This window comes from Centruroides vittatus, unplaced genomic scaffold (genome assembly GCF_030686945.1).
Source record: "Centruroides vittatus isolate TY-2023 unplaced genomic scaffold, ASM3068694v2 scaffold_2569, whole genome shotgun sequence".
Classification (NCBI taxonomy): domain Eukaryota; kingdom Metazoa; phylum Arthropoda; class Arachnida; order Scorpiones; family Buthidae; genus Centruroides; species Centruroides vittatus.
Window position 1 is genome coordinate 1,541,126 of NW_027122690.1, and position 26,289 is coordinate 1,567,414.

Genomic DNA, 26,289 nt, shown 5'->3' on the forward strand with positions numbered 1-26,289 from the left:
GAGTCTTATAGAAAAAGATTCTCCTGATTTCAAAAATTAGTTTTAGATTTTCTTATCATATAAGGATCAAGATATAGGCACATGTTTATACACATATGGTACACATTCAGTATAGCATATGGATATAGCACATATGCCCATCAAAAATCATTCTAATGCAGTTTTGTTTCTTAAATATCCAATATTCAAAATGGTGTAATCAAGATGGGAATCTACATTTCTGCACACAATCCAAACCCTGTTTAAACCCTACAGAATATCAAAATTTTGCAACAGAAGCAACTGTTCTACAAACTGAATATGACTTTTATTCATATTGTTTGTTTGTATCTAAGTTTTTATAACATGGTAAAATGAAAATAGAATAAAATAAAATAAAAGAGATACTACTTGTCTGTTTGACCATTAACAAATCAGTGAAGGTGGATTCTTACTTTGACTAACCATATCTGATGTTTCAAATAGCAAAAATTACTACAGTCTGTCCAATTACAGTTGCTATAGAATTTTATTAAATTTTGAAGATTAATTTGTTGAGTGTAAATGAAAATACATTTTATTTGAATAGCATCTGACAAAGAAATCTCAACAAGCTATTTCAAAACCTAGCAACAAAACACAATTTTGGTTCAGAATGCTTTAAGCAATACATTCAGTTTAGGAACATGGGGTATCAGTTTCATATTTTATCTGTTTGTTTTACTGAAAGTGCTAAAGTCCCTATAATACTGATTCCTAATGTTGATATTACATCATCTATTTGATAAATGCAGAGATAATGTTTCAGATATTAAAGCCTGAAGTACAGGCTTTAATATCTGAAAACTGTGACATGACATGATGTTTTCTTGCTGATTATCAAAATGTAGCATTGGAATTGATAAGAAACCATCTTTATTTCCTCAGAAGTAAAACTCATGTTAGATAGTGTAATTAGTTTTATGTGCCCATTGTAGTCATGCTGCTGTATAAAATGCATAAAGGATATTAAAGTTTGTTGTCTAAAAAAACTTCTTTTTTCACTTATTATTAATAAATTAAAATAATTTGCATATGCAAAGTGATGAGTTTTTCCTATTAGTGATCACAAAAATAAACATAAAATAATAAGTAAAAATTTTCTGTCAAACAAAGCATATACAATATACTTCACAGGAATAATACATGTAATATTTTATTTGATTTTTAATTTAAAACAGATATAAGCATTTTAAGATTATGGATGTAATATCTTCAGTGTTACAATTGAGTAAATATTAGAAACCATATACAGTAATACCCTGAACTTACGCGATAGGTGGGACCGAGCAATACCCGCGTAAGTTGAATTCACGTAAGTCGGGGTATAATTTCACATATAAATACATACAAATTATTTTTAATTGGGGCCGGAGACTAAAGAAAACAATAATTTAGAAAAAAAAATGTTTAATAAAATCTTAGATAATACATATGTATAACAAATTATATTATTAAAATCGTAAACTGAATATTTTGATGTAGAAGGCTTCATAAAATCTAACAAATTCGTCTGACGGCTCAAAGATTTTTTTTCCCGCAAAATTTCCTCGTAGCATGCTAATAATTTTTTTATTTCTCGTTTTGTAGAAGAAATGCACTCTTTGTTGGAGTCTATATTTTCTAAAATTTGTAACCCCTTTTCAATTGAACTAACTTTATCGGAGGTCCACAGGTGGTGACAGTCTGATGACCAATCAGCGGATATGCATTCAAACAAAAAAGGTGGAAATTGTGTTCCTGCACAATTTTACCCTGACAATCACAAAATAAATTGTAGCTATGCGTCGATTCCACGTGACACGTCCGAACATGTAAGCTGAACAATAATGTGTGGGGAGTGAGTAATCAAGAGTTGTGTGGTGCTCAAATAAACGATGAATCGACGAGATTTGAAAATCGCATAACTCCGGGTTCGCATAAGTCGAGGTATTACTGTATACATCTTTGGTACTCAAAGGCTAATCTTTAAATTTTTTTGGTAGAATATGAAACAAGTCTTCTTATCCATCAAAATCAGTTCTATGAGAGTTTGATATATATTATATTTCAGTTTCTAACTGAAACAAGGTTTTGTGAGGTTTAGTTCATTACAGTTCAAATATGCTAAAAGTGTGTGAACTGTGGGATTTGACTCAAACAAGTATGTAAATACTGAGGAACATAAGATCTTTCCCATTTTCAATAAAAATACATTATTTGATTTTATTAATTACCAATTCTCTAAAGAAAATATGAAATTTCATATATCAATTACTAAGATTATGTTTCTGTTGATATATTTGTACTGACATTGAACTACAGTAGAGCGTCGTTAATTGGAACGTCGGTAATTGAAATGGCCGGAAATTGGAACGATTTTCAGTCGGACTGTGTCGTGCTGAATCGAACGTTTTTGATACTAAATTTACTTCTAAAGTATAATTTTCATGTTTTTTATATTCTTCACAATATATTTATTTTGTTTGTACAAAATAAAGAAATAATTTTTAACGATACGATAGCCTCGATTATTATTATAAAAATTTTCGTTAGGCTTAAAATCGACGAAAATTCAACACGAAGCGACACGCAATGGAGAAAAATTCAACAGGAAGTGATACGCAACGGAGAAAAATTTGAACATCGGACAGGTTAATATATTTTTTCGTACAAAGTCGGAAATTGGAACAAATGACTAATTGGAACAACCCCAGTCCCCAATTGACGCCAACTTTCGACGCTCTACTGTATTTATATGAGTTAAACTAGAATGCAAATATTGAAAATAAGTTTAGAGGAGTGCAACTAACATTCTATGCATTCTTACTCTATTACATCTTAATATAATATTAGCCTAATTAAAATAAGAAACATCACCAAATAGTCAAAATATTGCTCTCAAAATACTTCAAAACTGATTCAATTGGATACAGTGTTATATGAGCAGAGAACAAATGAATATTTTTATGAACAGTTTTTTAATTTGATATGTTTGTTCTGAGTTAAGAAATCATACTTTTTACATCTATTGATAGTATAATTGTATTTTTATTAAACTACATTAAATGCTCACATTTATTAAAATTTAATATCACTAGAAAAAGAAATTCCTGGTAAACCTAACTCAAATATCTAAGTATAATAGAAATAAACTAATAAGTAAAAATATTTGCTTCTGAAGTTGAAATATACAGGTATTTAATATCTCAAAACATTGAGGCAATATGAAAATATTTATACAGAATGTAAGAGAAGAATGAGAATATTGTCATAATTTATCCAAAAGTAAACTATATATAAATGAATAATGTTTAATATAATGCTGTTTTTCAACCAATTACTTAAAATATCAAAAAAAAATTGAAATAGCTTTGTTATATCTTTATGGATTTATGATGATTTTTTTTACTAGAATTATATTTGTTTTCATTTCAGTTATGCCAAGTGATCAAATGAAAAGATGACTTGTAAGAAACAATGCAAGTTTGGCAACCTGAGCAAACTATGCTTGTTACTGTCCTGCTGTGTAAGAAACACTTGAACATTTATTTATAAAGGATGTAGAGATAGCATTTGAAATTCTAAATAAATAAATAAGATCAGGGATAACCCTTTACAAGGCTGAAATTAATTTTTTTCTCCTCATTGCTGTATGAAAAAGTAAAGATAATTCAGTCTCTAAATAATAATTTGTTAGATTTATTTCTAAGCATGTCTAATTATCTTGGAAGCTTTTCCTCAAATAATTTTTTTTATTATATAGACTTCATAGATTGCTGCTTGTTAAAATGTTTGTAGGCACAAATGGTTAAAGGTTTTTCAAATAAACTATTGCCTTAATTTTTAGTAATGTTTCTTCTTTATGTAACTTTTTACTATGAAATTTTTCCTTTTCTAAGTTCTTTGTATAACATGAGACACTTCCAGTTATTATAGTATTTAATTTTAATAACAATAATGAGCTAATATTGAATTGGGGAGTTGGTGACATGTGATGAGCCAGTCAGATGACATTGGTTTTGTGGTATCACTAAATTTCTGTCACTGCTTCTCACAATTTTTCTTTTCATTTGATCACTGATATTTTTAGATGATTGTCTAATGATAAAAGTATTAATATTTATTTATATCATTAATTCATTATTAAAAACATAATTATTAAAACAGTATTTATCATTACTTTTTAAAATCATCATAATCTGTTAGAATTTAAAAAAATATTACAAATAACAAATGATCTGTATTTCATCATCATATATTGGTTACAACTAAAAGATCGTTATTTAAATGTAAATTCAATATAATTGACATTAAGTATTTGTGAAGATCATCATTTAAAATGTAAAGCTAAGTAAAACAAAGGTAATTGTTTTCAGGAAAGGAAGCACGTCAACTGATTGGATAAATGATTTTGGATTCATGGATCTGTAGAAATTGTCACAGAATACTATTATTTAGGTATTCCATTTTCTTCTAATAGTTTATTTAAATTTCTACCAAATATAATCTTTAAATTTTTTACACAAAAATTAAGATGCTACAATTTATTGAATATATTTAATAATATTTATTAAATATTACTTTGAAATTTAACATATAGAAGTAATAAAATCTCAAGTGTGATTTAATATAATAATAATTTGTTTTAAATATTATAAAAATATTATAAACAAATTACTTCAAATTTAAAAAAATTAAGAATGAAATTAATATATACATAATTTATATATTAGAGTAATTTCTAAATTTAATGCTTTCTTTTAACTGTTTCTATATATATATATATATATATATATATATATATAAGTATGTTTTATATTTTGTAATTAGAATTATAATTATTTTTTTTAAAATGTATATAGATATAAATCTACTTATCAGAATAAATAAAATTATAATAATTACAGTGGTGCCTCATACTTCAAATTTAATTTGTTTCAGGAGGCTATTTGAACTTTGAATTGTTTGAAGTCCAAATCAATTTTCCCCATTAGAAATAATGGAAAGTGAATTAATCCATTCCCAGACCTTAAACAATGTTTATAAATTCCAATATGTGATAAACTGAAGCAGTAAATATACATAATTTTAGGTAAAATTAACACAATTAAATATTTGCCCTAAAGAATAAATTAAAACAAAAACAATAAATCAAATATGTAAATACTGTGTAATAAAATGAAAATTGCAATTACTATACCTTAGTGAGGCATGATGTCTCATTTTTTAAGGTGATAAAATTGCAGCTGTGAATAAGGCAGTTGGGACCTTATCAGAGCTGTAGACTATGCCTGTAGGAGTAAAAGAAGTCAAAGGAACTGACAGCAAGATATAGCTCTTGAAATCACCCTATAAACATGCGATTGGCTTAGTGAAGCATGCAATGTGACTCCGTTCACACCCTGGAAGTAGTCGGTGCAGTATTTCTCATGTTTTATCAATTTTTATTCATCTCTACAGTAAAATGGAAAACAGTTGATTTTTAGCATTGTTTTGAGAAATAGTTTTGGATTTTTTTACTTCTACATTTTATTCCATTTTCAGGATCTTCAAAATTCCAGATAAGCTGATTTTGGAGGGCTATGTCTCACAAAGGGTTTATTTGACCCTTTTTCTTATCCCTATGGGCATGATCCACAGTTCTGATAAGGTCCACTGCCTCATTCAGAGCTGCAATTTCACCCCTTCAGCCACATTTGCTGCTTTTATTGCTTCCATGTTTTTAAGAATGGTGTACACCATCAATTTCAGCATTAATTTCACCATCAATTTCAGCAACATGACTGTCAGATTTGTCATACATGTACAGTCAAGATCATTTCAAAGTTGACAACTGAAAAAATTGTTTCCTTTTAACATTTTAAGGGAAAAAAAATGCATTTTTGATTGGTTAACTACTATGCGTATTGTAATAGCTGTTAATTGGCATACAATAGATAACTGATTAGTTTGTTTCACCAATAAAGAATTGAAGAGCAACAAGTAAAATATTGTATAAATTGAAAGTTGACAACAAAGAAAACATTGTAAATACAGTAAGAAATTAATTTCAAATTGGTTATAACACAAAATTTAATTCCAGAGTTGTCAATTAAATAGTTTTTTAGTGTCAATAAGAAAGTATGTTAAAGAAGAGAGAATTGAATCTTGAAGAAAGAGTGCAGATTGTACAGTACATGAGCAGAAAAAATGCAGTTCTCCTATTATTGCAAAAAAGCATTAAATATCACAAGAAGGAGTCAGAAAAATAGTGGTCAAATATTTAAATAACAATACAGTGAGAAATTTACCACAGGGACACTGCCCTAAGGCCACAACATCAAGAGAAAATGCCATGATTTTCCGTGAGATTGCCAAAAAATTTTTTTTAACAGCTAAAGAAATAAAAGAGCTTACACTTGAAGCCAGTGTTTCAACTATTAAAAGAAGAATAAATAAAAAAATTTCCATGGAAGAGTGGCTCATAGAAAACCAATGATTTTGGAAGCATGTTGTTTCGAGTTTCGAGTTAAAACAAGAGTTGCAGGATGCTAAAAGACGGAAATTTGTTTGGAGAAAGAAAAATCAAGCATTCGATAAAAGTAAAACTGTGGGAAAAATAAAACACTCACCTTACATAATGGTTTGGGTTTGAAGTGGGCAATATTGTTCAAATTCACGATCGCATGAAAGTAGTAGATTACAAACAGATACTTAAAGACAATTTAATAGCATCAGTAAGGAAAATGGAAATTGAAAATAAATTTGTCTTTCAGCAACACAATGATCCCAAATATACAGCATTGTTTCTCAGAAAATATTTTAATGAAAATGATATCAAAGTTTTTGAATGACCACTGCAGTGACCAGACTTAAATTTAATAGAACATCTGTGGGACAAATTAGACTGCTGTATTCCTCTTGGCCATAGAAAATCTTTATCATTGTACAAAGAAGAATTATTAAGGTTTGGTCAGAAATTGGGCAGGACATCATTTGTAAATTAATTAACGCTATGCGAAGTTGCCTTCTTCGTGTAATTCAGGCCAAAGATGGTCCAACAAAGTTCTGATTTGACTCTTTCTGAATGTTGTATTTAATGTCAACTTTGAAATGGTTTTGCCATACAACACAAATTTACAATTGTAAAACATATATAATATTTTCTTCAAAAGTTTTTGATGGATTTAATGAAAAATTAAGTCTTAAAAGTAAAATTAGGGTTAATTTAATTTTAAGTATTGATAAGATGATGATAAACTCAAAAGTTCAAAAAACAGGCTATGCCAACTTTGAAATGATCTTGACTGTACCACTTTTGTGTTTTACAATAAGTTTCTTTTCACTTCAGTCATTGATACTATAACCTACCTCTTAGGCTTTGCTACTTTCACACTTTCTGAATTACATGATCAATAGTTAAGGTAACCAAACACACCAAAAGTTAAGTTAAAAAAACACAGAACACAAGTGTAATGCAAGAGATGTTTTCACAGTGAGAGGCAACTTGGATGCACAACAGATGGTGTTTATGCAGTGAGTGCATTTTTTTTCACTGTGTGCAGTTTAAATGTAGAAGCGTTGTTTGAAATATGAGGTATCACTGTATACTTTAGTGTTTTTGTAATAATTAGGTTTTCTAAATTCTATTTTTGATATGTTAGCTGAATAAATATGAAAATTAAGATAGAAATTTTAAGTAAATTGTCTTATTTAAATTATTTATTGAATAAAACATATCAGAAAAGCAAGTTTTTGTTATTCAAATGATCTTATGTGTGTATTTGTAATTTATTGTTATGCACAATAGAAGTTTAGAATGATGTAATGTACTCACTGTCTTATTGTGTTAAAAACAACTTTTATTGAAAATTGTAATACTTGTAATTTTCAATAAAAGTTGTTTTTAATGCTGTAAGACAGTGAGTATGTCACATTTTAACTACTTTGGCATGAAGTGTAATTAACTTTGGAAGTTCAGAATTTCATATAACAAGACATATTTCAAATTTTTGAAAAAATTTAATTAATAAATTTTGTTTGATTATGTTAGTATTAGTTAATTTTAATCAAAATATAATCTAGCTTTTGAAACTACAATAATTTTTGATAAATTTTTGCTTACTCTGTCATATATATTATATTACCTCTGTAATCAAAAAGTATTGGAATGGTTGAATAAAACACAAGATTTGAATTTATTTATCAAATCTAAATAATCCCCTCTCATTGTAATATGCTTATACCAGCATTTTTTCCAATCCTCAAAACACACTTTAAAGTCATTTTCATGAGACTCCTTCAAGTCTTGCAGCAAAATGTGTTTTATGGCATCAATAGACTCAAATTGTGACCACCAAGTTGAAATTTTTACTGAAGAAACAGGAAAAAGTCATATGGTGCTATATCAGATAAATACAGAGCTTGTGGATCTGTATCTGTTGAATTTTCATTTAAAAATGCACAAACAACAAAAGCATTGTGAGCAAGTGCAGTATTGTGGTTTTCTCACCACAAATTAGGTTGGTTTCTACAAATTACTTCACACAAATATTCTTTGTTGACAGTTTGGTCAGTCGGAAGGAATTCGTAATGCACAGCACCTCAACAATCAAAGAAAAAATCAACAAGACCTTGATTTTTTTACTGACTTTGATATTGTCATCTTTTTGCTTCATCTTTCAAGCTCCATTTACTTGGTTGTTGAGCTGTTTTGGTGTCAAAAGCACAGATCCATATTTTGTCACCAGTGATGATGTGTGTTAAGAATGATTCCCCTTGAAAAAGCATTTCTTCGGCAGCTCGAACATGATATTTTTGGAAAAAATTCAACATTTTTCGGACAAGTCTAGAAGCAATGTGCTGCAAGCCCAAATGATCTTTTAAAATTGCTCAACAAGATCCAAATGATACTGGAACATCTTGAATAATGTCCCTAAATGTTAAACTATGATAATTAAGCACCATATCTCTGACTAGAAATATGTTGTTCATCAGTTGAAGTGGATGGTCTACCAGAGCATGATTTGTCTTCTCTGCCTTCCTTGAACATATAGTACCACTCAAAAACTCGTTTTTGATAGACTATCATTGCCAAAGGCTTTTTGCAGCATTTCCATTATTTTTGTAGCAATAATTCTGTTGCAAAAAACAAAATTTAATTCATGTTTTTTGTTCAATTACACTCAATATTTTGGAAAATTGCTGGTGCAAAAATTCTTTACACATGAAACAAGCATTTGTTTGCAAATGAGAACAGACAATAACATACAGATTGCTGTGAGATGTTAATGTAAGTCATACCTAACAATGAAAAAAAAAACCGTGCCCTCTTGCATGTGTGCAGTTTAAATGAAGCATTTTAAATACTTTTTGATCACAGTAGTATATTGGGCTACAGTATGGCTACTGTTTTTTTGGAATTTTATGGATGTGAGTTCTGCTCCAGGCCAATTCTTTTCTTCCACATCTTTCTAAATTAAAAATTAAATATTAAATTTGAATTTGAAGATATCCTGGGGTGTTATCATGTTAATTAAATATTAATTTATTTACAATTATTAAATTTATCTAGAGATGGTAACACTTCTCTAGGAAAAATTACTGAATAATTATTAAATAGTATCTATATTGTAATAAGAAATAATTTGGCAAATCATTTGGTCCTAATCAAAAATTGGGTTAATAGGTGTTTATATTTGTTTATATATTGGTATTTTTACAAATTTTGTAAATAGTACAGTTGTAACACATTATATACATATATAAATATTTTACTTATTATGTTTAATAATTAAGTTTGAATTGTTTTTAATAAGAAGATATTCAGTACATACATTATATTATCAGACTGTTTGCTTTATTAACTATTAAAACATGATTACAAGAGAAAATTTGTAGGTTGATCATACATCATTTATTATTTTATTAGGAAACATTTTCTGGGATATTTAATGAGGGTATCTTCAGATACAAATTACAAAAATGTAATTGACTTGATTATTTCTAGCTCTGTAGTTTATAATTTCATATATTTATTTACATCACATTGAATTAAGGTTAGTATTATCCAAAAATTTGCTGTAAATGTAAATACAATTAATTATTAATTTTTATGTATATTATTGGAAAATTGACTTAACTAAAAAATAATAGATGAAATTTAAATGGTATGCATATTTGAGAAATTGCTTTTGGGATGTGGTCTTTTCATGGTCTTAAAACTAAGTATTTTTAAAAGAAAAAATATACATCAGTGATACATCACAAGTTATTGAAAGTTACTTTTTTTAAGTTATGTGTACACTGTAGATTTTTCAGCTAGATTGCTTTGATTAGAGCTCTCTACATAGTATGAACATTAGTAAGACTTTCTTAGTTCTCACTAGGATGGTTGCTGTCTAGTTAGAATCACAGTATAAATGACACTAGAGTGCAGGTCTAGACTTTTCTAGCTGTTTGTTCAAATAGATTTTTGCACTCTAGGTAGTTTCATTTGATATGTACTAGAATATCAAAGGCAAATATCACACGTGGAACAGAGAGGATATTAATCTGCTGTTGATTCAACAGTGTGAAATATTCCTGGAATTGTGGAATGTTTTGTTAAAAGAGTATCATGAGAGGGCTAAAAACTTTTTAACATTTCTTAAGCAGAAATTACTCAAAAATATGCTTCAAATTAAGGTGTCAAATAAACACTGAGTTAAGGAAATAAAAGAAAAGCAAGTAGTGATAGTGCAGATGACATTTTAAGGACATTTTCTTAATCTTTTTTTTTATTTATTAATACAATAGTATCTGTAGTAGCCAGTCATCTTGTATGCAGCATGTTCATGTTATATTAACTCTACATCTAGACTAGTAATAGCAAACCTGAACTGCATGATGATTTCAAGATACCAACATTGAATGGTTAGAAGTATAGGTTATAATGATTTATATATAAAGAATTGTTTGATATATTTCAAAATTTTTTGTATGTAAGCAAGGTCCTAAAGCTGTCATGAAAAGTCTTAAAAGCCAGTAATTATGAACTTCAGATAGAAAAATATCTCCAAATAAACAGCAGAAGATTTCCCATTAAATTAAGTATTTATTTTTGTTTTAATCACATTATTATTATCTGTACACTTATATAGTGTCCATTGTTATTTTTGTCATATAAATTTAAAATTTTAATTACAAAAATTTGTAAGCATTCAAAAGTTCAAAAATTTTTTGTTTGCATCAAAACAGTTTAATTACAAATGTTTTCAGTATTTTTAAAGGCCATTTTCAGATAAAATACATACGGTAATCTTATATCAACTGGAAGGGGAGGTCGGACCGAAGGTCCGGGTAGCGTAACTGGTAACATGTCTGCACGGATAGCAGAAGTTGCAGGTTCGAGTCCCGCTTCGGGCCGATTCTTTTCTTCCAGTTAGGCCTAAATTTATTTAAATTATTTAATCAAAATTCTAATTATTAAATTTAGCAAGAGATGGCGCCTAACGCCTAACTCTAGTACCAAATTATTTTAAATTATTAATATTACTATAGCCATTTGCTAGCCCGATAATTCGGCAGTGGTTGGTCTTTATAGATAAAATACATGAAACAATGATTGAAATGTTCATAATTTACCTGTTGTTGCATACAAAGGGTGGTTTTTTTTCTGTGAATTTTGAATATTTACAGTTGCAGTTTCTGTTTGTAAGCGCTTTGTTTTAATTACTCAAGTTAAATATTTGACTCGTGATTTGGAGTTAATAGATTCTCAAATTAATTTTGACCCATGTTTGGAAAAAGGTGTCATTACTGTTTCAGACTTGAGAGTTCTCTACATCAAAAATACACTCCAGTGTACACAAATAGTAGATAAGTCTTGATAGAGTTACTATAGTACCCTCTAGAGAGAGCAAATTCTGACGTAGTCTACTTGAAGTTATAGATTAGTCTTGCTAGAGAATGGGAAGTCTAACTAGAATTTTCTCTACAGATTTTATTACTAAAGTTATGCTCTTTTACATATTGGTTATTATAGTTAATTTTTTGTTACATTTCTGGAAGAGAAACTAACATGAAGTTATTTTTTATAGGTGAATTAAGTATCAGATTGCAGTTGTCCTTTATTTAATCTTCCAATTGAAATCAATATTATGCAATCAGTTATACAATTTTCTTAATAATTTTTTTAATTTAGTGTTATGTTTGAATTATGAATTGTTATATTTTTTAAAACAAAATTAAAATACAGTGACTGTTTATGTAGATAAATTTTCAAGTAATTTATATAAAAGTTTAATTGCCTTGATGTATTTGTTGGGCTGCAATTTTAAAAAATCGTCAGCCTATAAATCCCTACTGTTATTCACCTGTTGTCTTTCCTTAATCTCAAGAATGGAGTTAGATAGATGAAAGAAGAGACCAGATATGGAAACCTTAGGGCAGGAGTATCCAATTAACTATATATGAACTTACAATCCAAACCAGAAGTAGTGTTATTTCAGTTCAAAAATTTTTCTTTGAAAGGTGTTAGATAGATTATTGGCACAACTCTATTGTTAAAGGAAAAGTACAATGTACAGGGGAAGCCAATACTAATTTGAGGTGAAGAGCATATATTTTAAATTAAATAAATTAAAAATATGATTAAAAATTGTAGCCCAGCATTGTGACGATGTCACAATAAATAATTGCTTGCTTTCATTTACAACTATGAGGTTTTCTAATGTGAAATCTGTTGATTTAGTTGAATTATATCTAGGTCTGACAATAGAAATGGTTAACCCTTAGCCTGCCGTTTGCCACGCCCCCTTATTTTGTAAAACGGCCAAGGTCAAAATAGGTGAATCAGGCAATATTATTTTAAAAATTCACTAAAAATTAAATTATTATTTTATTCATATGAAAAAAATTACATATATTTATCAATATAGTTAGTTTTAAATACGACATATTTCAATAAAGTTTGTTTGAAACATTTATGAGAAAAAAATAATAATATATGATAACTGACATTCAGACTTGAAAATTTGTTACTATTTGTCAAAATTAACATTGCCTGCTTACTCCATTCTTATTGTCACTGAGCCAATACGACGTAGAATATTGTTCTGTACAATTTGATATAACATTTATGCATGTATGTTTATTCGTTGTGAAATTATCGCACATTATATCAAACATTTGTTTAAAATTTGAACTTTATTCTGCTTTCAACTAATATAATGAACTAATATACTTTATTCATTTTATATCAAACAAGATTATTTATTTTCGTAATAAACATATGATTACCAGTAGCAATAGATGTAACATTTTTGGATATTTTAAATTTAAAAAATAATTAAAAATTAAAAATTAAAAAAATATATAAAATATCAGAACTGAAGGTCATAACTTGAATATTTATGATGCATTAACATATTATAGCTGAATAAATTTATTATAGCATTAATGAACTTATTATTGTAATATTATTGCATAAATATGCTAAAAATAAAATAAAAAATAATCAGAAAATGAAAAATTAAGGAAAAACTATCGATAATTAAAAGTTTTTTTAATCGAGAGAACACCACCTGGACAAAAATATGTAAAACAGACGATAAACAAGACGATACCATCAAGTGCTGACATCTGTTGTCGATAAATTTTATAAAAATTGATTTTTAACAGGGTAACGATGAATCGGTACCCTGGCCGTTTTGCGAAACAATTAGGGTAACGATAGATCGGTACCCTGGCCGGGAAAGGGTTAATGCAAATAATGTGAATATGTAATTACAGTAGTTCATTGTTAGATCAGTCATTTGGATATATTGCATTTCTGTCGAATATAAAAGTGCTTTAGCCAATAATTTTTTTAAAAAATTAGTTGCCATTGAATTTTTACTGGCAAAGAACTGTTCCAATCGTTGATCTTGAAACTATCAACATTGCATAAAACAACCCACAAAAAAGCAAGTCTGCATGGAGATCTAAAATAGACAAAATCAGGTGGATAGATCATTCCACATTGGTTATATTATGCCATCTGATATATTACTTTATTTAAAATTTAAGTATTGGAAATTAAGTAGAAAGGAATAAACAAAAAGAAGAATGTGTAAAATTGTATGGTTGCTGTGGATTGTGAGTTTAAGTGGAAATGTAGCGAAGATCGGAAATACAGAAATTAAAGTGTCATTTAAAGGCCTGCTGAGGAGGGACGAACAAGTCCGAAACACATGTTTAAAATGTATGTGATCAGGTGAACTAAATAAAGAACATTATTTTTGATCTGTAAGACTAAATATCTGCATCCATAATTTCCAGTATAATAAGTCCTGTTAATATATAGAAAGTACTAGTATACAAAAATAAATATTAAATAGAGTTAAAAAGGACACGAAGGCATAATAATTAATTAATTGATATATTACTTGTTTGATCTGTCTCCTGACATGTAATATAACAAGGGACTACTGTATTTATTGAAAAATCTAAATTTAATTATATGAAAAAAGTACCATAATTTCTTGTGTATAATCCATATCAGTGTATATTCTACAGAAAATTGTTAGAACAAATATAAAACCTTTGCTACCACTGTATATTCCACTCCTCCAAATATGTTGGAAAATGACAGTTAATCCATATGCAGTTTGGAAGGTATTGTCTCAACATCTTATTTCCATTAACAGTTCATTTGTAGATGTAATTATAAATTAAGTGAAACAGAGAAAACAGACTATAGTTATGTGAAATGGAACTGCCTAAATGATGCTAAGTATTAAAAATATTATCAATAATTATATCTGTTCAGTGAAAGATGAGCTTTCTTATATGGTAAAAATATGATGGATTGTAATTGTAATAGTCAAACGTTCCAATAAGATACTGAAATTTTATTTCTTTCATTTAAATTATTGTTTTAAAAAGTGTTACTCAAAAGTCTATTTTACTACTGTCTTGTAAGTTTAGACTTATTGAATGGTAATTCTGGAAACATGATGGTTCCATATTTTCTACTTATCACTGTATCTAAACACACACTTTTTTAAGAAGCCAGAAAATAAAAGAAAGATTAACATTTTTGATGTTCATAATTTTATTACTTGTATGAAATAACTGTTTTGAAACACTTAAATTCAAATATTCATTATAAATGACAGTAGTCTGAAGATGGAATGATGAACATTCTGAAAATATTAAACTTTCTATTTCTGGTTTCTTGAAAAAGTGAATTCTTTGATAAAGTGATTAGTCTTTAATAATAATTTAAATTTTATATAGATGTTACTTTAATGGATGACTATGAAATGGATAAATGGATATCTACACTACAGATTTTAAAAAGTGAAACAAATAAAACAAACTAGTGATGACATCATTTTTAGTTTTGATTTCATTAGCAAAATGGCAGAAAGTAATGTTGTTGTGTTTACACAAGAAAACATCATAAGTCCTCACTTGACATTGATTTGTTATAACATTGAGGAAAATTTGTAATCATTTAGAATTACCAGCTTTGAATTTTTGCCATAAAGAATAAAATAAGTTCTATGCAGTGTGAAACAAATGCTGGAGGTTGCAAGCACAGTCTCCAGAATAATACTAAATAATAATAATAATAATAATAATACATTACGGGAGGTCTTGATGTATACAGCAAAGTGAGAGATAGTATTTAAATGTATTTAATTATTTTAATATTCAAAATTTATTTCATAGCAACGAAAGAGCAAGAGTTTACAGTTTACATTGTAATTGTTGAGTTGTGTCTTAATCATTAACAAGACTGACTCAATTATGATTCATCAAAAATAACCAGGAAAAAGTTCATCTTTTGTTGGGTTGAATAAAATATATAGTAATAATAAATGCTAAAATAAGTTTGACCAAAATTAAATAAAAACAAGATTTTAATGTGGGTAATATCTGTGGTATATTTGATGTTTGAAGATGAGTTTGAAATGGAGGCATGGCCAATGTTGCTGTTTCAGGAATGGTTACACTAACAGATGTAAGTTTAATTAAATAAGCAGTAAATAAAGTAATTGATTGTTAATGTCATCATTGTTGATTTTACTATGAAAGTTGCACATGGGGTCTGCAATATCTATTCAATGATGCAAGTTTCAGAGTTGATTACTTAGTTTTTATTTACTACAAAGAATTAATGTGTTTCACTGTAAAATTGACACTCCGATTTCAAATGATTCTCTGAAAGTCATTATATAGAAAAGGGAATTACTGAAAATTTATCAATTTTCACATATAGTTTAAGTAGTAATGTTTAACAATATCAAGTAAAATGTGATTGATGTAACAAATTGGGTGAATATTAAAAGTGAGGCATATGTTTCTTTGATGGTTTCCAGAAAATTGTGATACATATGAATATGTGCAGTACATAAAGGATTTTTAATGATAGTCTTTGTAAGTTTTTAGACAAAAGAAATGCTGAGTGAGTATATAATTGCAATTTAAAGTTGATAGATAACCTGTTTTCAAATTGACATTTTTAGTGCAGATAATCTGTGGATTTATTTTCAGGAAATTATAGTACTAATAAATACATAATTTTAGCAGAAGTTTTGATTACTTGATTGATTTGAGTCATCAGTTATTTGCATGAAGTTTATTATTTTTAAATATTAAAAGAATGATTTATTTTAAAACTGAATATGTATAATCATAACATAGTAATGTCATATTTTTTTAATAAGAAAATTATGTTTTGGTTTAAAAATATATTTTTGTAGTTTCCAGGGTAAAATTTCAAATAAATACTAAATTATTAAAAACCGTATTTACTTGCATATAAGATAATCTCACATATAGGATGAGGTGTGAATTTAAAGTACAAACTAAAGAAAATTACATTTATTAATACAATTCTAATTTTATTTTGTTTAATCACAAATGAAATATTATAAAATGCACACATTGTCCTGCAAAAATTACTGGCATTTTAAACTTTAACAAAAAATTGTGTAAAATTGACAATGTAATTTGTTCATGTAAAGCTAGACAATTGGGAAACTTTTTTGCCAATTCTAAACAGTCAAATTCACTCTGTCGAATCCACACTTATGAGTTTCTTCAAATTCTGATTTCTGAATAATCATCTGTTTTTACATGGAATGGACTAAAACACATTTTCCTATTGCTATCCATCTTTACTCCTGAGAATACACAAGAATGATTCAAATGACCTAGATAAAATAGTTTTGTTGAAAAAATAAATGTAAACTCACGCTAAAGTTGTTTATTCTTCTGATAAATATCACTGAGATCAGCGTTAAAGTAAAATAAGCAGCATAAAAGAAAATTTTACTTTAACGCTGATCTCAGTGATATTTATCAGAAGAATAGTTTTGTTTTTAAACACTAGAGGGTGAGCATCTGGTAAAAAACTGCGAATACATGGTTCACAAAAATTATTACAAAAATGCGAAGAATCTTTTGCTCCTAAGTTATAGGATAACCTAAGTTTTTGAAGCAGTGAAAAATGAATAAAAACCTTGTCTTATACACAAGTAAATGTGGTGTATCTATAATAGAAGTGATCTAGAAAAAGAGAACTTATGATCTGAAACAATTTATTTTTGTTTGTTTTAAAAATTTATAAATTTTATATAAGCTATATGTATTGTATTGTGTATGCAGGTTTGTAATATAAAGTCTGTATTTTCATGACTTACTTGAAGTAAAATTGTTAGTTTTTTGCTAATGGTATTACAGTAGAATTTGCTTCATGTAATCATTTTGGGACTTGTCAAAACTAATAACAGTAACCAACTGATAACATTAAATGGGGTAAGTAAATCAGACTACAGTTAACAGAATTTTGTTGGACATAAAACAAATTTTATTTAGCTGCTCGTGGATTTATTGTTCATAAACAAACCTTACGAAGCCTGATAAATTTGTAAAGTCAAACAACCACCGGATTACATTAAGCTACTTTTTTACAATTAGATTTACCTAATTACTACATAATTTGTCATTAAAGAAAGGCATTAGGCACCATCTCTTATTAAATGTAATAATTATAATTAAATTAATATTTATTAAATAATTTAGAATATTCTGGAAGAAAATAATCTGCCCAGAGCAGGACTTGAATTTGCAACTCCTGCTTACCATGTGGATCTGTTGCCAGTTACTCTCTCCAGAGCCTCCAGTCCGATTTCCTCTTTCAGACATTTAAATATGATATAACCATTCTCAGTTACAGTGCCAACTGGGGATACTTTTATCATCCTTGTTCTATAAACTCCCACTTGTAGCACTCAGCTGTCCATTGCTCAACCTCGGCATGTGTGTGTGTATATATATGTACTACACATAAACAAACCTTTGTGAAGTTTGTTTATGTATCCAGCAATTACAGAATGTTGGCCCTCCAGGCTACCTAACAGTTTTAGACTTTAAATCCCTTTACCCATCTATTGAACTTCCCCCTTGTTTCTCTGCTGTTTGCGACTGGTTGTTTCGGTTTGTTAGTGATGACGCTCTCCACCTACAGATACTAGAACTGGCACATCTGATTTGCCATCTTATAGTTCAACAGTAAAAGTATTCCTCCAGGAATGTGGGATCCCTATGAGTAGCCCAATTTCTGGAGATAGTGATTTGTCAGTTAGAAGAAAATGTCCTCTCAGCATTCCACTCCAACATTTTGTTATATAGGAGATATGTGGATGATATCCTCATTTTATGGAAGGAGGTCTCTGATTTAAGGGCATTACTTATTCTATCAATTGCAACCCCTATGGGTTGTTACTAGAGTGGGACCAAGGAAGGATGAAGTGCATTTCTTGGATATCAATATCCATGCACAGGGGGTGGATATTGTGACTTCAGTTTTTTGTAAACCAACTTTTGTTCCATGCTACATCCCAGCTGGGTCATGTGATTCCTACCCATATAAAATTGTGGCTTATAGAGTTCTCATTAGACATGCATATATCCACTTTTTCTCCCCACTGTTAGGTGATGATAAGTTGGCACAGATGGAAAGTCTGGCCATAACCCAGGGATATAACAGAGCATTGATGCATAGGATAGCTGCTAAGTTTGCTCTTGACCTCCTCAAACCACCGGAAAGGGCTAAATGGGCTATGTAATGATTGCCAGGTTAGAGAGGAACATTGCATAGTGACCTTCACCCCCTCCTAAGGTCAGTATTTAGTATGATAACTGGAAAAAGGACATAAGTATTACTTATAGGAGATGTCCCACTTTTTCACTACTTAGAAATGTGAAGGACTCCCTAGCCCCCATAAGTTTCTGGGCATTTACTGTGTGCCTCTGAAAGACAGGAAATTTGATAGGGATCTCAGGAGATATAGGGACCATATATATATATATATAAGCTGCACAAAAAGATCAGTGGAGAAGAGACTACAAGTGCACATTGCTGATATATGACAATTAAGGCTCTCTGCACATGTATCAATCAGAAAGAGAAACTGTTCCTATGTGCATCCTGGCAGGCCCTGTACAAACCTGAGCTGAGCTGTTGTTTGTTAGTTGTTGTAGAACCTCTTGTGCATGCCCATACTGACAGATGGTGTTTTATTCTGTTTTTAACATGCTTCACTATAGTGTAAAGTGCTTATGTTAGGGCGTTTGTCTGTCAGATGTCCATGTGCATGTGCAATGACTTCAAGTTTTGTTACCTAAATGTTATGTTCCATTCAGTCCATTTATTGTGCATATCCACACACATGCCAACTACTACTTGATTCCAAGAATTTATAAAATTTATTTTAAACAAAATTAATATTTGATTTGCTTTTGTGGAGCGTGCTATCAGATCGGCTTGACCAAGCTTGTTCATACCGTTAAAGAAAGCACTCCAATGTGTTCCATTTTTTAAATTGGTTTGATTTTTAATGAACATTGGATTTTGTTTATTTTTTAACGGGCATTCAAATTTTTATTTTTGTGTAATTGTGTTCATCTGAAGCAGGACTCAGGAGCCCATAAAAATTTGTGCAGTGTATATATTACCGACACTGGAAAATAGGTTTATAGTGCCAAAATTATTTGATTATAATATATTTTTGATTATATAATTTGATTAATAAAGTTACTAAACCACATTCAGTAATTAAAATTGTATTATATTAATGTTATAATTTTTTATTAATTCTCTAGTAAAGCATAAATAGCAATAACTAAATGTTCAAGTTGGATCTGAGATGAATCACCGTAAAGCAGACACCATAACTACTTTCTATTGCTGAAATATAATCTCTATTCAATTTCAACAGCTAAACCTGAAGAAGGTTTCTTAAGCCAAAAAATGTTTGATTGCTGAAAAAGTATTTATGGTGTCTGCTTTATGGAAAAAGACAAATAGAATAACGATATTAATGTGACATACTTGATCATTGAAGTTAGTTAGTCAGATTAAATTAATTATGTATTTGTGAATTTTAATTATTTACATTGAAGTTTATGGATTATTATTAGTTAGCATATTCATTAATCCTTAATAAACTCAACTTTTAATTTCTTAATTTTTTATAATAGGTTTAATTGGAGCAGGAATAAATTATTCTGAACGACAATATGAAAACCAAATGGTAAATAAAATATTATGTCATTAATAAATATTTTCAATTTGTAAATCTTAAAATACTTTGTAATTTTGCAGAACTCTCATTGCCATTCTAATAGTTATCCATCCTATCAGCCTTCGTCTCCATATCGCCCTCATCCAATATCTCCGCAAGCTCATACTCATCAATATAACAGTCACGGGAATCATCAGATGCACTCAGGTATGGTATATGGCACTGGTCATCAGTTGGGACCATATGCTTCAGCACCACAAGCACATTTTGGGACTCAAACTCAAGATATATACAGCAATCGCCGTAACATGTTCAGCAATGGGAATCGTAATGTACAGCAAGTAAAAACAGCTTGGGTAGATAGTGGAAATAGTGATTTAATACAGAATTTTAGTCAGTCTTCTCCACGTCCAACAATGCTTGTTAATTCTCCACATATGCCTCCTCCATCTTTGCGTTCACCTCCACATGGAGTTGTTAGCAGTACAGCAACTTCATCTCTTGTACCAACTCATCATCATTATCGGTCTTTGCCTGTTGGAACCTCCCCTAATCAATCTCCTCATTCCTGGTCTCAAACTCAAATACCAAGCCCAAGTTTGCTTCATTCTCCACGTGCTACACCATCTCCTCTTCCAAATCATGCAAGATCACCAGGACATAATCAGCCTTTTTCTCCACCTCCAACAACTCCTTCTCCTCATCATGCTTCAACATCTGCTACTTCACATCAAACGTCACAAGTAAAGGTTGCTTCTCCATCAAGTAGTAATTGTCAGTCTATAAATCAGTCTGGATCTGATCCTTTACAGTCATTGCAAAAAATGGTTATGTTAGAAACTGATACAAATGAATCTCCAATGACAAGAGTTAATTATGAAGTACCAAATTCACACAATAACCCTCAGACAACTAGGTGTTATTTCTCTTCAGTTGAACAATTAGCTGGAAGTAATCCAGGATCACCATATCCAACTTACTATAACTTAGATCAAAATCGACTTTGTACTCCATCAAGTGCACGTATGTCAACACCTGCAACGCCCACATATTCATCTGCTCCTGATTCTGTATCAAATAGTTCTACTAGTAATGACTCTAGAACTTCATCCTGTACTGAAACTATAATTGTTAATCAACAAAATGGAGAAGTTAAGCATACATCTAGTGCAGAAGTAAATAGTGAAAAACTCAATTCTGTTTCAAAAGATAAAATCATAAATGGAGAACAGGAAATTGATATTGATGAAACAACAACAAATTCTGTGCAAGATTCAAAAGATAAATTAATTCAGAAGAAAATTGCAATTTCCGATTCAAAAGAAAACTGCATAAATTGGAATAAAAAATTTTCAGTAGGAGAAGATTGTTCTACAAATGAAATCAAGCCTACAGCAATTACTTCATTCAAGAATAAAAAAATAAGCAATGATGATGATGATTCAGATTTTTGTAATTCACCACAAGAGACTGTTGTTGAAAAACCATTAAAAAGTAAAACTATTTTATCTAATAAAAGAAATTTAGTTATACAAGAAATATCTGTTTCAAATGGACCTGCTTCTAATTGTGGGGATAATGACAGTTATTTACAAAATACCCTGAACTCTGCATCACCAAAATGGAATAATAATGAATCTTGTGATGATAGTCATGATATAGAAGAAAAGGAACATTTATCAGAGGAAAGTACTTTAGTTTTTTCCAAGCAAAATTCTTTAGCAGGACTTTCTTCTCAACGAACAAGTACACAGTGTAATTTAATATGGATAAGGAAAGATATCAAAAATATTCATAAAACTATAGAATTATCTGAAAATTTAAATACAGAAGTATCTAATGATGGGAATGAAAAAAATGACAGTGATAGTAGTGATGAGAAAGAGAGTTCTGAAAACTGTACAAATAAAATACATGATAATAAAATACCATTAACAACACAAAAATTTGGAGATTTTGGAATTAGTAATTTCTTGGGAAAAGAGGGAAAAAAAGAAAGCTGGAAACATCCAGATTTATATGTTGGACCTTCTCCATCTGATGAAAGATCTGATGAAAGCATGTCAAAAGAATCTAGTATTGTAAATACTTCTGTTCCATTAAAAGCAACATCTGAATCATTAATTATCCCTTTAAGTGAAAATACACCATCTGATGAATCAAAATTAAATAAAAAATCCAAAAATACTTCCAAAGAAAAGTTTACAATAAAGGAATCTTCAGATACAGCAAATGATGATCGTACTCCATCTCGTTCTCGAAGTTCTGATAGTCCTCCAAAGAAAAAACGAGGTCGTCCATTTGGAAGTAAGAATAAACCTAAATCTCAAAGCGATAAGTCAGATAAAAAGAAACGAAAAAAGGGTGAAGTTGTTGATACAAAAGAAACGGATCAAAAGAAGAAAAATAAAGGATTTAGTGGACCTCATGTTCATGTTGTCGGGACCAGAGACAAACCCCTTTCCATAACTGTTGTAAATGTAGCACCTAAAGAAGAAGAAAAATATGTAAAGTATCAAAAACAAAAGAGGGATTTTCATACAGGAAATAACTTACATAAAAAGTTGGGTGTAGGACATACTAGTACATTATCTCCACTTTATGATGCATTCACAAAAGATAAAACGTGGGTTTGTGCATTATGTCAAAAAGGTAGTCACTATCGCAATTTAGGAGATTTATTTGGTCCATATTATTTCAAAGAGGAACATAATTTAACCATGCCTTCAAACTGTTTAGCACCAGCAGATAATGTGAAAAATGTGCAGAAAGATGCTGCTGTTACTAGTAAAAATGCAGTGTTAAATCGAAAGGTTCGATCAAAGAGGAAACGATCTGAACTTGTTGAAGAATTTATAAAAACATCAATGTCCAAAAAATCAAAGCAGGTAATCATATTATAAAATTAATAATTAAGGTTAAAATTAATTAATTAAATTATTATTATTATAAAACTGTTAAAAATAAGTTTTAATCTATCTTGCACTCACTAGTATGTTAATATTACCATATTTACTCACGTATAAGACAATCTCACATATAGGACGAGGCGTGACTTTAAAGATCAAAATAAAGAAAATTAGATTTATTAATACAATTCTAATTTTATTTCGTTTAATCACAAATAAAATATCAAATACACGTAAATGTACACATTGTCTGCAAGAATTACTGGCATTTTAAACTTTAAGGAAAAAATCTTGTAAAATCAACAACAACAATTTGTTTATGTAAAGCTGGACTATCGGAAACATTTTTTCCCAACAGTCAAATCCACATTTATGAGTCTCCAAATTCTGATTCCAAATACAGTAGTGAACCGAAAATCGGAATCAATTGGGGACTGGGGTTGTTCAGATTAGGGATTTGTTCCGATTACGGATTATGTATGAAAAAATATATTAACCTGTCCAATGTTCAAATTTTTCTCCGTTGCGTGTCGCTTTGTGTTGAATTTTTGTTGATTTTAAGCCTAACAAAAATTTTTATAATAATAATCGAGGCTATCGTATCGTTAAAAATTATTTCTTTATTTTGTACAAACAAAATAAATATATTGAAGAATATAAAAACATGAAAATTATACTTTAGAAGTAAATTTAGTATCAAAAACGTTCGATTCAGCACGACACAGTTCGACTGAAAATCGTGCTGATTACCGGCGATTCTGATTACCGGGGTTCCGATTTACGAGTCTCTACTGTAATCATGTTTTCACGTGAGAATGGATTAAAACTCATATTGGGCTCCCATGTGATTTTGGAATTTCAATTTGGAATTCAATTTAAAAACTTTACTTTTCCTATTGCTATTCGTCTTTACCCCTGACAATACACAAGAATAATTGAAATGACCTAGATAAAATAATTTTTTTTAGACACTAGAGAATGGGCATCTGGTAAAAAATGCGAATACACAGTTCACAAAAATTATTGCAAAAACACAAAAATTTTTTCGCTTGCACATATAGGACATTTTTGAAGCAGTGAAAAATGAATAAAAACCTCATTTTATATGCGAGTATTATAATATTATACAGTATTATAATATGACAATGTAAAATTTTTAAAATTTGATCATGTATCTAAACTTCAAGCTGCTCAAATATATATATTGTAAAAGTTTTGGTTCAAGTTGTAAATTGCTATTGGTTTTATGATATCTTATATAACTACTTGTAGTTGTTAACCTGAAACCTAAAAACCATTTGGATTACTGGTTTCAGTCTCTGTTTTTTGGTTTGGTTCATATTGTATCTTTGTTTATTTGGGGTTACACAGATTAGGGAACTTTATCTCTGCATTGCAGGTCATTCTTGGTTGATTGCAATTTAATTACTTAAAAACTATTATTTTATTCTATTTGCTTATTTTTTGCTTGCTAATTGTTTTCACTAACAAGTGATGAAATGTCTGATAACTTTTGTGTATACTTGCATCATATTTGCTTATTTTGTTTTGAATTAATTTCTTTTGTATTGGTGAATAACTTAATCATACTTTCATTTATTTCATTTTATTTAGATTTATTGGTTGTTAGGTAAATGTGTGTTTTGTAGCATTGTAATGTGTTTGAGGAACACAAGTAGTGTGTGTTGGTTATGTTGAAATGAGATACAAATTTTAATCATAAATAGTTGGAAAAGTTTTAGAAACAAGGTACACTTTGTAAATTTTTAATATGAATTTAAATTTCAGCAAATAAAAATTACACATCTTTTACTTCAGAAAGGTCAAATTGATAAAATAAACATATATCATTGCTTTTTTCTCACAAAATAAAACAATACAGTAGACTCCTGTACAACGCGGGGATACATTCCGTGTTGTAGGAAATCACGTTATAGAGGACATACATTATCGGACCAATTTATGCAAGTTCAAACATGTCTCTGAATTTTAACCTATTCCATGGTGAAGTTTTTCTCCGTTGCATGTGGCTGCCATGTCAAATTTTTGTTGATGTTAAGCCTAACAAAAATTCTTTTTTAAACAATAATCGTGGCTAGCGTATAATTAAAAATTATTTTTTTATCTTGCACAAACAAAATAAATATATTGAAAAATATAAAAACAAAAAAAAATTATATTTCAAAAGTTCGTTTTAATATAAAAATTATGACACACAGTGACATTAGTATCAAAAACGTTCTGATGCAGAGATGAATATATTCGGAGTTGCCAGGGCAAGTCAAATGAAGTCACTACAAAAATATTTGGGAACAATGCGGAACAGGTTAACTGTTATCACAAAGGGTCAAAGATTTCCTGAACATTTTTCCATAGTTATAGAGGAAGGCAATTATACAGCAGAACAAGTCTATAACGTTGATGAATTTGCTTTGTATTGGAAAAAAAATGCCTGACAGAACGTATATTGCAAAAGATGAGACTTCCGTTTCTGGTTTTAAGGCATCAAAAGACAGGATAACTTTTGTGTTCTAATGCAGCTGGAGAACATTTAACTAAGCCAATGTTAATTAATTGTACATTAAATCCACGTGTAATGAAAAACATTGCAATCATTGCATCCTTTTCCTTTTTTTGTGTTTTGCATTCAGTATTATCTATTTCAATTAATACACAATTCTCACAAAACACCTTAGTTTGTATCAAAATAAACAATCTCAGAAAATTAACATTTTCAACCTATTCTATAGGCCATCTTCAAGTTTACATACTTTTGGAATGACAGTTACAAAATGTTCCAAAATAGAACATTGAAAATTTAAATTTATCCATTTTTTCAT

General features: G+C 29.2%; 1 protein-coding gene across 3 annotated transcripts in view; it reads left to right on the forward strand.

The window, feature by feature from the left end:
- The window catches only part of LOC136987698 (uncharacterized protein CG5098), a 121,460-nt gene that overhangs the window by 59,334 nt on the left and 35,837 nt on the right, over positions 1-26,289 (forward strand). For 2 of the 3 annotated variants that reach the window (XM_067285458.1, XM_067285459.1), the window contains exons 3-5: positions 4,377-4,458; positions 20,497-20,549; positions 20,621-23,428. In XM_067285458.1, the coding sequence (XP_067141559.1) occupies positions 20,547-20,549; positions 20,621-23,428 (2,811 nt within the window). In that variant the 5' untranslated portion in view covers positions 4,377-4,458; positions 20,497-20,546. The remainder of the gene's footprint in view (positions 1-4,376; positions 4,459-20,496; positions 20,550-20,620; positions 23,429-26,289) is intronic. The other variant, XM_067285457.1, reaches the window with a different exon arrangement.